At 37.9% G+C, this 16609-nt stretch overlaps 1 protein-coding gene across 1 annotated transcript in view; it reads left to right on the forward strand.

The window, feature by feature from the left end:
- pcdh15b (protocadherin-related 15b) overlaps window positions 1–16609 on the forward strand; it is a 215654-nt gene that overhangs the window by 136708 nt on the left and 62337 nt on the right. Inside the window, exons 20-22 of the mRNA XM_016513238.1 lie at window positions 649–954; window positions 4663–4890; window positions 8733–8849. Coding sequence (XP_016368724.1) covers window positions 649–954; window positions 4663–4890; window positions 8733–8849 — 651 coding nt within the window. The remainder of the gene's footprint in view (window positions 1–648; window positions 955–4662; window positions 4891–8732; window positions 8850–16609) is intronic.

A 16609-nucleotide genomic window follows, 5' to 3' on the forward strand; every position in this document is an offset into this window, starting at 1 on the left:
ATACACTACTGTTCAAAATATTGGGGTCAAGTTAAAACTTTTGTACAGGACGCATTTATTTAAACTTATAATATTACAAAAGATTTATAGTTCAAATAAATGCTGTTCTTTGGAACTTTCTATTTATCAAAGAAATGTATCACAGTTCCCACAAAAAATATTAAGCACCAAGAATAAATCACAATTCAATATATATTTAAATAGAAAACACTTATTTTAAATTGTAATAATATTTCACAATATTTACTGTATTTACTGTATTTTTTTCACCTAAATACAGCCTTGGTTAACATAAGAGACTTCTTTCAAAAACATAAAAACAAAATTGTACTGAACCTGAACTTTTGCATTTTGTCAGAAGACATCTGTTCACTGATATAGAGAAGTATGTTTAAACCTAATAATTCAAAATTGAATGCAAATTACATGACATGCAAATGGCAATCCGCCCAACAATCTCTTTATAATTTTCACTAAAAGAAAGAGTCCTAATCCAATAATCAAAAACAACTGGGGACATTTTTGGAAAATTTAAGTAAGTTTTAAAATTAAATGTCCAGCAAGCACATATGAGTGTAATTGAGTGTCTAAGTGATGTATGTCTTCTTTTAGATATCTATGTAAATGTCTGTGTGTGTCCTCATCCAGGCTACTGATCTGGACCTGGGCGTTAACGGGCAGGTCCGATACCAACTGGTCAGTCACAGAGATCTCTTCAGGATCAGCACTGATGGCAGCATCTTCACAGCTGTGCCTCTGGACCGTGAGGAAAGGGCTCAGTATGATTTGGTTGTGCAGGCTTCGGATGGGGCCAAGGACCCTCGCCGGACCACTGTCATACTCTCCATCAAAGTGCTGGACATGGATGACAACAGCCCAGCCTTCTCCCAGCCTGCGTATCACGTCACACTGCCAGAAAACAGCCCAGTGGGCATGATCATCCTCAGTATCAGTGTAAGTTACACACATACACACATACCACATGCATAGTCAACACATCAAACACAGCCAGATCAAAAACATGACTCCATGAAATTAGCCTCTGGAAAGCATTTCTTTGCTAATGTTGTCTTAACTTGACAAGTTGGACATGGTTTACCTTTGTAAAGGAGTTCTTGGCTGGTTAATTTATTTGGAATATGTAGCTTGTTAACTTGACTTACTGAGAGACCCTTAGGGAAAATACATAACATGTTTGTAACCTGCTTAAAAGACATTATTTAAACATCTTTTTTTGTTAAATCTTAACATCAGTTAATGCATTATCATGAACTGACAATGAACAATGCTTTTATTACATTTTGAAGAATGCAGTTGACATGAAATGAAAATGAACCCTATCTATTTTCTAAATGCATGTTATAGATCTTATTGTGAATATAAAATTATTTTGTATATATGCTTCATTTTTAAAAATGTTTTGACTTAGTAATGTTTAAATTTTACTTACCCTCAAGTCATCTAAGATATAGATGAGTTGAGAAAAAAAAAAATTATATATATATATATATATATATTGAGTGTGGGGTCTGACATCTGCACATGCCTAGTAGTTAACGTCATGATGGTACTGCGTTTCTATCATACAATTATGTAAAATAACTGCTGCAGTGCTACAAAACTATTAACTTTTTTACCACAACAAGAATAGCAATGTATAGTGAGAGAATTGCCAGATTTACTAGTCATTACTTTTGTAAATGATTGCAACCACAATTAAGAAATATTGCTTAATGAACATCTATTTTGACAAATTATATTTTTCTCCCATTCTAAAATGAATCCCGCATTTATGTTAAGGATGAGGGATATGTCAGTCACTCCCGAAACTTTGCTGCTTGTACAGTATATAACCCTTAGCACGAAAAACATCTTTTATATTTATTATATTTATTTAGCCTAGAAAGTGCACAAATAGCACTTCCTTTATAATCACTAAAAAGGTGTCACTTCAGTTCATCGCGATCTCACAAAGTTCCTTCATAAGCAATGAACCTCTTATTTACATTGTGTGACAGTAAGAGGATTCGCGAGCGCGCGGAACAAAATCCAGAGTTTATTTGAACGGAATGGCCAATCAGAGGTGTTCAAGTATCAACAGATCTGTCTGTGATTGGCTACATTGCTCAACGCTACAAAAACACCTTGTAAATAGAAACTTTTGACGTTCTCCAGAGCGCAAACACAAATATGCACTGGAGCGTTTACCAACTCTGTTTCGCCAATATCCTATTACATTTTCAAAGTAGGGTGCTTTTCACTGCGTGAGAAAAGTGTCAATCGCGTGAGTCTCACGCTGAATGCATGAGAGTTGGCAGCCCTGTTCTCACGACTCCAGTCCATCAATTAACAACTTGTGAAGTGAAAAGCTGCATGTTTGTAAGAAACAAATCCATCATCAAGAATTTTCAAACTTTAAACTGTTACTTCTGGCAAAGATATGAGTTCTCTATACAAAATATTGCTTTCTCCAGTGAAAAAGTTGTTTAATCTTAAATCTTATTCACATTTCCGCATGATCAAACTTCTGTCAAATTATGCAGTTATGCAATCAACATCATTGACCTCAATTTTGATGCATGACTAGCATATGCACAAATGAGATTTGAGAGCTGTGGCATTCTTCAATATGTTTCCTTGTGTTTTCCATGGAAGAAAGACATTAGGTTGAGAAAATGATGACAGGGCCTTCATTTTTGGTTGAACCTATCCCTTGAAGCTTGTTAAAAAAAAAAACCTGGTGGGAACTCAACACTCAAAGTACAACACATGTTGGTGACAGTTGTGCTTCTTTATTTCAGCAGGATATTTGCTAGTATCTACTAGAAGGTGATAGAAATGTGAACGCCTTTTTTCTGTTCTACCTTCAGCGGTTTTCTATCTCTGATAAATGGCCATTGTAGCTACACTCACTGTAACAGCATCTAATATGTGCATTACATCAGTAATTCTCAACTGGATTAATAAACCAAAATTGTTTATTGTACAGAACAGAAATGTACACTGTGGGAAGGTTTTTCACTTTTCAATGCAGCAAGTGACAATAAGAAGAAGTGAAGTGACATGTGGCCAAGTATGGTGACCCATACTTGGAATTAGTGCTCTGCATTTAACCCATCCAAAGTGCGCACACACACAGCAGTGAACACACACACACCGTGAACACACACCCGGAGCAGTGGGCAGCCATTTTTTGCTGCGGCGCCCAGGGAGCAGTTGGGGGTTCAGTGCCTTGCTCAAGGGCACCTCAGTCGTGGTATTGAAGGTGGGAGAGAGCGCTGTACATTCACTCCCCCCACCTACAATCCCTGCCGGTACGAGACTTGAACCCGCAACCTTTGGGTTACGAGTCCGACTCTCTAACCATTAGGCCACGACTTCCCCTCAAGTGCACACGTTTCCCCTGCTGAGCAGCAATCTACACACTTGTGATCCAGATGTGTTTTTCGAAAAAGACTTATTTTATATATATACAGTATATACAGTATATATATATATATATATTATATATATAGTTTGTCTGTTTCTAAATGCTGCAGCCAATAAATTGCAACATTGTGTTGAAAACAAGCCATATTTAGTTACATTAATGTGATCTGGATGGTATTTTCTTTTACTTTGTGTAGTTTTGGTCATACTTTTCAAGCATGAGGACATACCATGCAACATTTCCATATTAGCATTGGCGAAATTTGTCAACCTTCTAGACAAAGTCACAGATGAAGTTGCACCAAAATACTGTAGAATTTGATACAGTTTTTCTTCTCCTGATTATATCAACAGACTCATTGAAAAAAAATGTTCCACTACCTACATTTTTGCGAAATTCGAAAACGAAAAACACGGAAATACAATCGATTAAAATACTTATTTTTTAATTTGGTTCCTTGCACAATACTGTGACCTCAAAACACTTTTACCATAGCACATGATTTGTAAACTAATACATTTTGACATTTGTTTCTCATAATCTCTATATGTAAGACTTTTCTAATGTAAACTTGCTCGGTCGCTCACCTGGTACACCATTACACTTGCATTGTGGAACACTCATATACAAGTCCTGTCGAACACGAAAGAGATGAAAGACTTGTAGAAACGAGCTAAAATACCATGATTGCTTCAGCAAATGCATTTTTATCTCACATTTGCTTTTGTTAACACTATCTGCTAGGGTTTCGTGTAGGTGGTATGTTATTTTCAAACGCAATAGAGCATTATTATCCTTTCCAGCCACTAAATGGATGTTTCATTTGTGAACTGCCACAATATGTACAACAACCAACTTAATAAAATGTTGCTAGATTCACCTTGATCTGTTTTGGATAAAACTGAACCGCTGCATTACAAGACCAGACACAATTTTATCCTCAGAAGCTACACTCGACAGCCTTACAGAACTATCCAAAGGCCTGTGTCCTCTCGGGATGTTGTTTAGTTTGCCATAATGGTTAATTTGTGCATTCCCACAGCTCAGTGCCTTGCTGCTGGTGAAGTATCTTTCTAATTTACTCATCGCTTCCGGGTCACTGCAGTATTCGTTTCAATCATTAATGTAACCCGGTCATTTGGTTTATTCAGAAAAGGTTTAAGGGTTTAATTAATGCCGAGATTAGAATTACTCATCCAAAGTGTTTTGGGCCTAATGATTGTCTCACGCAGGCACTGGACCCTGATCTGGATGCCAACGTCACGTACCGTATCAGGACTGAGGAGGCCAGAGAGCTGTTTGCAGTGAACCCTCTCACCGGAGAGCTGAAGGTGCTTCACTCACTTGATTTCGAGAAACTCTTACCGAACGGGACAACACGGACCTTCGTGGTGGAGGCTGTGGATGGCGGAAGCGGCAAAATGCCTCCGGGGTTGGCCTCTGTTACTGTCACTGTATTGGTAAGAGAGTCTCAATTATGTTCCTCAATTCCAACCAAACTCCTTAACATCAAGTCTTTATAGTCGACTGCCTTCTTGGTAATGTACCCAGACAGCTATTATATACTAACCCGGCCAGCATGGAGATTCATACTGGTCTAAGCTGGTCTTTTCAGTAGGGGATATCCCAAAACTGTTGCTGTCCTGTGATTTCTGGGCAGCCGCTCTTAAGCCCTGTGGACATTGACAGCGACTGTATTATGTTTGAAATGGTCATTAGGTCCACAAGACCTCTGTTGTGTAACCAGCTGATTTGCAAGGTCTTAGAAGATTAAGTTCCACACACTGGATGAATGTCAATTAGCTCTCACTGGAAATGGTGCTGTCAGTTATATTTTTGTATTTTATGTAGTTTTAAGAACATATTTCAACATTCAAAGTAATTTAATGTATTTATGCTATCATAAGCTGTAAATGTGGCATCACATTTACCACTGTTCAACAAATTTTCACAGGCAGAATCCATGAGAATGGGAATTTCATGCAAGGGCAAAAAACGGAAGTTGGCCGCATGGATTAATGAAACTTTATTTTTGGTTTCAGACTTGGTTAAATGAAAACATTAATTTTGGTTTCAGTAAAAAATAGATTTATGTGCATCACTAAAATATATAGCTATCAATTCACACATGATATTTGTAAAAAAAATAAAAAAGATAAATAAAGCAAAAGTAAACAAACACAAATATTTTATTACTGTCAGACAAGACTACAGGCTACATTTTTTATAGGTAGTGTAACATGTCAACGTGCTGTACTTTTTTTTTTTTGGTCACAATCTGTTGCAAACACTACATTACAGCAAAGGTACCTGATGCAAATATTCAAATGCACTCTCCTTAATTGTCTTCTCTCTCATATACACATAGGTCTGATTCATTGAATGGAAGTGAAATGTATAGTTTATTTGCGACTGTTAATCACAATGTTTAACTTAGTTATATAAATGGTTAAATAAATAAATAGTTATATAAATGGTTATAAATTGTTTTATTAGTTGCATTTGGTGTAAATGTATCAGTTCAAACACTATCACCCTATTTAAGCTCCTCTGTCATCCTAAATGAGACCCTTCCCTTGTTCATATAAATGTTGTATTCTTCTCTGGTCAAGCTTCGACAAGAGAGTCAAGACACTGTTAGACCTTTAACCACTTGTTTAAGATTACATTAATTTTTTTATGTTTATTTCATTTCCCAAACCGCCTGCAGTTTGATAGGTTTCAGCTTCAAAGAAAAAAAGTTTAAGTAAAAGCATTTTCATGCAAGGAGAAACAAAGCTTAATACATCCTCTACAGTCTCCCAAGAACCCCTAATTGTTTCTGTGTTGGGATTATTTGTTAATTTTCCTTCTGTGCATGGTGTGGCAAATTGATAATTAGTTGCTGTGGAAAATGATAAAGTGAATGGTGGAAATGAATGTGCTACCTGATGCATGGAAACTCGGAGTGATTATGATGGGATAGAGGCCCCAAGGCACCATCCTGATGGAGAAAACGGTCCCAGTGCGACTAAGAGCACCATTGTGAACTCACTACACTTTGCAGATTTACTTAAAGGCTTGACGGCTAATTTTATTTTTCATCTGGAGAGGGAGAAGACACACATAGATGTGTGGGATTGGAAAATAAGAGAAAAAAAAAACAATTTCACTCCAAAGTACTTTCTCAGGACCTTTTATTTTGGGGATGTGAGCAATAGCAAAGTTTTATTACTCGGTACTCAGGACTCAAGGACATCCTTGAATAAGCGCATTCTTACAGGAAGGATGAAGGGTGGTGGATTGACAGGGGAGGGAGGGTGTAATTTGGATACCTGAACCCGCCTGTCCTCTCCTTGGACTCGGAGGCGGCTGCTCTATTGAGTGTATTAGGTCACATTGCATCTCTTCCATCTCCCAGAATCACCTGTGTCATCAGCATTCATGGGAGCCAACCGCACTTTTCCGCTTTGCTGTATCTTTCACATATACATCTTTGTGGGAAAAAAGTTAAGGTCCTCCACAAAGTAAGAAACCACTTTTACAGCAACCTTGTATCCGGAAGTTTCTCCATAGAGGTTAAAAAAAAAAATTAGTGTATAAAAAGTTATAAACCTGTAGTAAATCAGCTCAAAAGGGAAATATTTATGACTAATTATAACTGGTTATGATTAATAATAAATATTTAGATTAGATCTTCGAATTAACTGTAGCAGAATCAATATCACCATTACTTGATGATCCAAACAGATCTACAACATTACAAACATTGATTTATTTGTTTCATTATTATTATTATTATTATTTACTAAAGTAAGCATTAGTAATGAAGTTAATGAAGCTTCGCAGAAGCAAATACCTTTAGCATCATGATGATGGATTGTATCAATACTGTAATATTGAGTCCATTGTATGAAATGGTTGTATAATATCAAACTATTCACTTATAGTCAAGAAAATACAATATAAAAACAATAGATTTTTATGTTACACCAACATTTTGAAATACATACAAATATACTGTATTAGCTATTTCAGAGTGTTGTAAGACTTGATTCCATCATTTGTAAAGTTTTATGGGAATGGATGGTTGCTGCTGAGCTTTTTTGCAGTGATTGTCATTTCTAGAACAGCGACTTCTCTCATTGGTGGATATCTGTTTAGAATTCTGGGTAATATAGTTCCTCACTGGAAATTTGCCATTAAACAATTTTTAATGAAGTTGAAATCACATTGAGAATATAATGTGGTGTTTTGGGTTGTGTTTCTTGTTCATGTTTTCATGTCTTTTATTTTGGAGTTTAATCATGGTCCCTGTTTGTGTCATGCTTCCCTTGCCCTCATGTATTCATGCCATTGGTTCCTCTGTTCATTGTGTCATGTTCTGATTGGTTGTCTAGGTCATGTGTCTTGTTTCCCATTGGTTTGTTCATGTCATGTGACCCTTCTTGTTTGTTATAAGTAGCCATCTTGTTGCCATTGTCTCTTGTCGTGTATTGAAGTTGTAACCCGCTGTCGGTGAGTCTAGTCTGTTGATGCCTCGTCAAGTCAAGTCTGTTCATGTCAAGTCAAGTCAAGTCTGTGTCTCGGTTTATGTTTGGATGTTTGGATCACGTCTGTAAATAAACTGCACATGGGTTCTTCACTACTCTCGCCTTCAGTGGACTGATTCGTTACAGAGAAGCATATATCACTTTTTGTCTATCCTGAAATATTGACAATAGACAAAACAAAAATTGGTCAAAACAGTTGTAAACATTTTTTTTTTTTAAATAAATAAAATGTAATAGAAATGCACTGAAATTTCTGCAACCAAAAATATTGTCAAAATAGCCAAAAATAATAATAATTTTGGTATATTCTCAGATATACCACTGTTTTCAAACTTCTGAGGGCATGGGCATGTCTATCTTGAAATGTCATTATTAAAAACGAATTTTTGTGTGGAGAAAATGAATATACATTTTTTTATTAGCTCCAGAAGCACTCTATTGCACTATATTAGCACCCCTTTTTCAGCTTTGCCTCTTTATTCTCTCTGGTAACCTTTTCATCTGTCTTTAGTGCTCTCTCAGTGGCTATAATTGTCTCACCCAACTTTTTCCCCCAAAAGTCCCCGGGCATCTAGCACTGTGACACATCCTTAATGCACTGCATGATCTACTATTGAATAAATGCCATTGTTGCTTAGTGTTTTAGTGTTCGAGGCTAGCTAATGGGGCCTGAGCTAGTGCACAGTCTAACAGTTGCTAAACAGTAGAGGCAGGCGAAGAGAGCAGGAGTCAAGGCACTAATCGGAGTTTGATGTTCTGTGTCTGGGCAGGACATGAACGACTTCCCACCAGTGTTCAGTCAAACGCTGTACCGGGGAATGGTGGCACCCAATGCAATCAAAGGGACCATAGTGACCACCGTACATGCTGAGGACCTGGACCCACTGGTGAGTTGACTTGATTATATGTGTTTCTTCATCAGTGAGATATTTCATTCATGGAATAGTTCACCCTAAAATGAAAATGACCAGAAAATGTATTCACCCTCAGGCCATCAAAGATGTAGATGAGTTTGTTTCTTCAACACAACCGATTTGGAGAAATGTAGCATTACATCACTTGCTCACCAATGGATCCTCTGCAGTGAATGGGTGCCGTCAGAATGAGAGTCCAAACAGCTGATAAAACATCACAATAATCCACAAGTAATGTGCAACAAAAAAACATGCAATTTTTCACTTCAGAAGATGTTAACTGATGTACTGGAGTTGTGTGGATTACTTGTGGATTAATGTGATGTTTTATCAGCTGTTTGGACTCTCATTCTGACGGCACCCATTCACTGCAGGTGATCTGCTGGTGAGCAAGTGATGTAATGCTAAATTTCCGTTCCAATGAAGAAGCAAACTCATTTGCATCTTGGATGGCGTGATAGTGAGTACATTTTCTGGAACTAACTATTTCTAGAAACAAACTAGTCCTTTAAAGAATGAAAGTTCTTCTTTAAGGAATCATAGTTCTTCATTTGTGCACACATCATGCACAGATGCTTAATAGCAATAAGAACACATGAGATTTTACGCCGATAGTCAAACATCATGCTTCACAAGAACACAGTCGCCTTGATCTTTTTTCTACAAAATATCTCTGAAGATATATTGAGTGTAGCATCAAGTCTAATGATTAAACTAGAGTGTCAATGACAGTCTCTATTGGTCGCTGCCTGATGTGACTGTGAATAGGTCTGACTGCGTTGTGCAACGAGCGAATGTGTACTGTGTGGCATGACTTCAAAGGGCTAAGCACAATAAAACAAAGATAAGAAGAGAAAAAACATCAGCAAAGACTCAAAGCTGTGTTTTTGTTTAAATGAAGAGGCAGCTACACCAGCCCAACCGGTGAGTAACAGCCTGGCACGTCTCCAGCGTTAAGCCCCAGAGCTCTACCTACCCTCCACAGGCACAATCGCAGACAAACACAACCATCATCACACAACGGCATGTATTTTACGAGGGTCCAGGGCTATTATAGTATTGATTATTATTATTTATTTTTTTTCAATTTCAGTTTAGTTTTAGCATTGTTTTGTTTTGTCTGTTTTTTTGTTTTGCTTTTATTTGTGTTTTATTCTGTTTTGTTTTTTATTTTTGTTATTTTGTTTTATTATTTTGTTTTGTGTTGTGTTTTTGTTTTTGTTTTTTGTTATTTTGTTTTGTTTTGTTTTGTTTTTTGCTTTGCCTGACTTTTTTGTTTGTTTTTTATGCTTTTTTTTTTTCAATTTACAACAACAGATCATATTAAATTACTGTTGAGTTATATGTTCTAATTGCAATTTGTATTTTTTTTATTGTATTTTTTATTTTATTTTTGTGTAAGCTCTGCACCAGAGAACAACTAGTGGCTGGATTTGAATCAACTAAATGAGACTCAGGTTTCTTTTAAAATGTACAATGTGACTATTTCTTAGTATCTAGCAAACCCCCAGAAGGTTTTTTATGCCGCAACTGATGACATACTAGCATGACTGTCAGGTCAAATTCATTTTCCAGGAGCAGCTGGTCTGCTTCCCCTCCTCCAGATTTACTTTCCCTGAAACATCACATACATGTTGTACATGTCAATCAGACACTCCCTTCCTGTTGAACTGGGCAGCACACACTCATATTAATGGATGATGAATTAAATTATTCTTATTTATTATATATTATTTTGATTTTAGTAAAAAAATATATATATTATATACTGCTTGTTTTCATTAAAGAAAATAACTTGGTCACAAATCCCATGTAGCAACCAAACAAACAACCTTTTTTGGTCAGTCTGGCTTTACTCTTTCCATCTCTCTTGCTCTTACATGCTATATTTTTTTCTTTCTCCTTCAATCCAAATGCATATTCACTTGGAGGTGTGCAGATGTAATGCTTCTCAGTAACCTCAACCTCTAAAAAGATCAATTGTGCTTCTCGATTCAGCCCATAACTCAGCACACATGTCAAGACTGGTCAGGGGCAAAGCAGGCCAGCAGCCCCAGCTGCGACTGGAAATTGAATTTAGCCTGACAGTCATGCTAGTACGTCATCAGTTGCAGTATAAAACACCGCTTGGGGTTTCTAGTTTGCCACATCCATATGAGAATAAGCAATTGTCACGTTGTACATTGCTATTATACAGTAGGTTAATGGAAAGATTTCGGTTTTCATCAGTGAACTGTAAACTACTGTCGCTTGCTAAGCTACAATCTGCTTATAATTACAGAATGAAGTCAAGCTGCAAACAAAAATAGTTAAATTGCAGCTACTTATTGGAGCTAATAAATACATTATACTTTTAAGTACTGTAATTTTATTTTATAATAATGGAAATAGCACATTGATAAAAAAAAAACGGTATCTAAAAAAAACTCAATATTGATTTTGGTAATAACATCAACATCAACTGGAACATAGAAATATATAGTTAACCACCCTTGAAATATTTATTTAAATAATAATAAAAAAAATGACAAAATATAGTGCATGGACTTTTATGGAACACCAAATAGTTAACTAAAACCATCCGAGTGAATCTTTTTTTTTTTTTTTCTTGCAAAGTTACTTCAGAGCAGTTGCATTTCTCTTATATGCCTCTGCTTGCTCAACAGCAGCATGTGAAATATGGCGCTGAATTAATGCCATATAATGTGACATTTTGTCAACCTGAACTGCTGTCACACTACTCAAAAATGAAGTTAGGTTAGTAGCATTGCTGCTTTGAGGTTAGCTACTTAACACTGGGACTACATGAGGGATTTGAACAAATAATTATTTGAGCATACATCTGTTGTGGCGCTAAACCTAAATTGAATTTCTGACTCTGACGTCAAGTTGAGCGATACATGAGGTCTTTATTAGTGAGCGCTCTGATAAATGGCACTTTATTCACCGGAGCAAGGTCAATTTGTGCAAGCAACACAGTTTATCTGTCTTTGAAACTGAGTGATACGTATGCTCTTCACTGTATCAGATCATGCAGAAAGCTGTTATCATTTATAGGAGCTGGAGCATTTTGTTGCAGATGGTGGCTGTTGAATGCCAGTTATTTTTTTTTTAGCATGAGTCAGAGTCTAGATGCTACACAACCTCTCAGTTCCTGCCATAAATGACATTTCAATGGGTCAATTTTGGCAGGAAAGCACTACTAAGGAATATAGACATTTTTAGAATATTCTTTGCTACTGGAAAGCAGTCATTTGAGCTGTAACATCTGGTATCGTAACACTTCTGTGCTGTTGCAGGCCATTCTGACCTGTTTTTGACTACAACACAGATTTAATGCAATTTAAAGTCAGTTTTTCAATCTGAAACGTCATGGCATGATCCACAGATGTAATTTGGCGATGTGCGTTTACTGTCATCTCATACACGCTCAGTCACAAACGTCAAATTGTGACTTTTGAGTTGTTTTTTGCAGGGTTTCAATTGTCCTGGAAAGCCTGGAAATATCAGGGAATTAATAAATTATTAATAAATTAATAAAATCTGAAAAGGTAGTGGAAAAGTCATGGGAATGTGTAGTCAACATCAATGTTTCCTGTAATTTTCATTATTTCTTTGCCTAAAAATTACTGTTTTTAAGTGATTGTTATAAAACTCTCTTATAAAAAGTCATAGAAAAATCAAGGAAATGAACTGGTCAGAAACTGAGGGAAACTGAAGTTGGATCGGATTGGAGCAGCAAATTGAAAACCCAATCAAAATGTTTCTTAGACGTTGTATCAGGAAGTTTCCTTTTCCCTCTTTAAATTGTTTCATTTTTTTTTTCTTCTGTAAATTGAGGCTTATGCTGCTCCTGATTACTCGTTATGCATTCAGAAATGTTGGTATCATTGGAAAGTTGCATTTCTTAATGAGGGCAGGGTAATCACAGTCTACTGGGCTTTCAGTATCAAGAGTTCAATTACTATTCTAATTTACCATCTTGCTTAATAATGTTTTCAATGTGATGCGCAATTAACAAAATCCTATAAACAGCTTGTGCAGTAATCATTCACTGAAATGGTATGAAACTATGCATCCCAAAGTGAAAGACATTTCCCCATTAATATGACTGATTTGCTCTAGATATATTCATGTGTTTGTGTGGACAATTTTAATTGCGCGCCCCTTCATAAGCCTCGGGGTATACGTACTCCTCTGTGGATTGTGCCTGCTCATAGGATGTTCTATGTGTATTTGTCACTGTTGTGGTTGTGTGAGCCTGGATTTGTACCTGTGTTGGTGCTCATTTGTCCAGATGCGAGTGTATTTGTGTGTCCCTTGTCCCTGAGGTCTTCTGTAGCAGATGGTGACTGAGTTAGTTTGTTTCTCAAATTTGCCATGTTTTCCAAGACATATGCCACCTCTACACCTTTCTGAGATTGCAGGCTAGCTTGAAAGAGCACTCTTATCTCCAAGTGATGGGCATTTGTCAGGGCCGGATAATGGTCCCAAGAGGCCCCTGAGCATACGACAGCTTCCATCTCCACAGTTCTCGCAGTTTACACAGAAGGGCCCAGGGCACTTACTGAGGGAGCCCAGGGGACATGGAGCCCTATTGATCAACTCACACTGTATATTCTCAGGGCCCAAGAGCCCTACTGTCTGCTTGCACTGTCTACGGTCAGGGGCTCTGTAGCCCTGTTGGTCAGATCACACTATATATTCTAAGGGGTCCAGGAGCCCCAATGGTCAGCTTGAAATGTATATGCAGAAAAGCTCAGGGCAGCAGGAGCCCTGGCATTCAGTTCAAATTGTATACACTGAGGGGCCCAGGGGCCCTGGAACTTTAGCTCACACTGTAAAGGCAGAAGTGCCCAGCTGCACAGGACATACGCAACCATGAGTTTGGAAAGCCATTTGATTGAATTCTAGTAACTACAAAATAAATGCAATGCTCGGGCAAACCACAATAGAGTTGGTGTCGCTATAGATTTAGAACTGGTTAATGCTGTTTACAGGTTTCATAGAAAGAGAATGATGTGTACCAAATGAGTCTCTGTAGAAATCGAATACTTTAATAGTTCAACACAAGAGCCAATGCAAATGTAATGACATGTGAAATAAAACCATCATGTTAGGTGGTGGAAATAGAGGATAAGCACAGAACGGTAACAAAATTCGGAGACATTTACAGTTACACACAGGTGTAGTGTGCAAACTCTACTGCGTGGGATGTTTTAGATAACTATTTATTATATACGTATATACTATGTAACTATATTTCTATCATGAGAATTCTCTGAAGATGTTAGCATGGTAATGGATATGACAATGTTAATGTATTTGGTCTTGGCGGAATAGATCTACTACACTGCTGCTGCTGCTGAATTGCTGCTGCTGTTGGTTATTGCTGTATTTGTAGCTCATTGCTGCTGCAAGCAAGTACAGGACCTTGCTACTGCCAATACATAAGCTGATATGGTGCTGTATTTAAGTATTTAAGACACATTGCTGCTGCACAAATATCATATAAAATAACTAGTAGCAGATCTATACAGGTGGAACTCTGAAAGCGTGCTGCAATGCTCAAGGGAATGCTAATCAGCCATTTAAATGTAAAGCAGCAAGCTCATTGGCTGCGGATGCAGCATGAACTAATCAGCTTGTGACAAGTCGTTTAATGCTAAGAATATCATTAGTTACGTTAAGGACCCATCAGCCTGCGCCATCTAGAGTTTCATGACAGAACTTGGTATATATGTAACTATATATAGATAACTAATTATATTATATTATTATAAAGAATTGAACTGTTCTGTGTGAGATTTTTTTTAATGATTTTTAAACAGAATTACTTTAAGTAACACAGCACTGTAAAACATGTTTTCTCAGGTATCCTAAAATGTGCATCATTTAGTTACATCAAGGGTCAAATCAAATGGCACATTAAAGTTAAAAGTTACACACTTTTTTTTGTGTGTGTGCGCTGTACAGGTCTGGTATGAAGAATGTTTTTGCTCAGGTGGCCGATATGTCTGCCCAATAGAGATAATTTTTGCTCAGACAGAAAAAAAATTAGAGGGAACATTGCCTGGAACAGCTGTATATGCTGAGGGCCTCAGTGGCCCTGGAACCCAAGTGGTCAGCTCACGCTTTATACACTTAGGGGCCCAGAGGCCCTGGAACTCAAGTGATCAGCTCACATTGTAAAGGCAGAAGTGTCCATGTGCGCTTGATCCCTATTGGTCAGCACACACTCTATATTCTGAGGGGTCCAGAAGCCATAGAGGTCTGCTCAAACTGTATATGCAGATGGGTTCAGGGCCCCAGGTGCCCTAGTAGTTAGCTCACATTGTATATTCTGAGGGGCCCCGTGGCCCTGGAGCTCTAGTGGTCAGCTCACACAGTTTACGCAAATGGGCCCCAGACCCCGGGAGCTCTAGTGGTCAGCTCATGCTGGATACACTGAGGGGCCCTGGAGCCCTAGTGGTCAGCTCACGGTGTAAAGGCAGAAGGGCCCATGGCTCTAGGATACCTATTGGTCAGCTCACACTGTATATTCTGAGGGATACAGAAGGCCTAGTGATCAGCTCATATTGTATGCAGGGCCCTGGGGCACTAGTGGTCAGCTCATGTTGTTTATACTGAGGGGCCCTGGAGCCCTAGTGGCCAGCTCACGCTCTATACGCTGTGGGTCCCAGGGACCCTGGAGCTCTAGTGGTCAGCTCACATTGTAGAGGCAGAAGAGCCCTATTGGTCAGCTCGCATTATATATTCTGAGGTGCCTGAGGTGGCCCTTATGGTTAGAATGCAGTTTATGAGCCAAGAGCCCTGGTTCAGTTTTCTTTGACAGTCTTGGGCCATGCACCCTGAGGCTTTGGAGGCCTCTGGCTAGTCTGAGGTCCCATAGCACTGGCCCTACCCATAATTCAGTCCTGCCATTTGTTTCCTCAAAACATACAAATTGCATCTGTGAGATTCTCAGTAAGTTAGATAGTAACATACTAATTTGCCATTTTTGACATAATGTGAAGCACTTTGTTATCATCTTGCACATTAAGCAATTGACAATAGCGCTGTCAATATTTTACTTGGTGATCTTTGAGTGAGCAAATGTTTTAAAGCTAATTTGACAGCATGTTACTTCCCAGCCAGTTAATACATGGCTGATAGAGCCTTTTTTACATATTCAGGCAGAAATCATCACTCTGACCACATCCAAAGCTGTGCATTACCGTAAATTACTTCAATCTTGTTGATGACTTTTTGCAAATTCTCTTGGCAAATTACATACATGGATTCAACCTTTTTTTTTTTTTTTCAGTCAAGCTAAGCAATCATTTGGCGAACACAGTTTTCGAGGGTTATTTCGTACTGGCACATAATGATTCTGTTTTTCACAAACAGCAGCTCTTATTTAGGGCATCTCTTCAGCCCATTGGTGACCAGGTTTGTTTTGCTGTCTATCAATGCGGTTCTGGCAACTCTCTCCACTTGCCTATTCTCTGAGCATCTGTCACATGGCTCTTCATACTGGCATCTGATATCTCCTCATGCCCATCAGCGTGTATTATTCATTAGCCATCCTCATCCACACAGAAAGAAATCTGAATTAAACCCATCTTTGCCACGCCTTCCTAAATACATGTTAAAAAAAAAAAAGCTTACTCTTTCTGGGCACAATGCAATCATATCTGCTATTATAGAGTGTCTTCAAACTGAAAAGACATAAAATATTAAAGAAAAAAAAA

This window comes from Sinocyclocheilus rhinocerous, unplaced genomic scaffold (genome assembly GCF_001515625.1).
Source record: "Sinocyclocheilus rhinocerous isolate Xijiao unplaced genomic scaffold, SAMN03320098_v1.1 scaffold24, whole genome shotgun sequence".
Lineage (NCBI taxonomy): Eukaryota > Metazoa > Chordata > Actinopteri > Cypriniformes > Cyprinidae > Sinocyclocheilus > Sinocyclocheilus rhinocerous.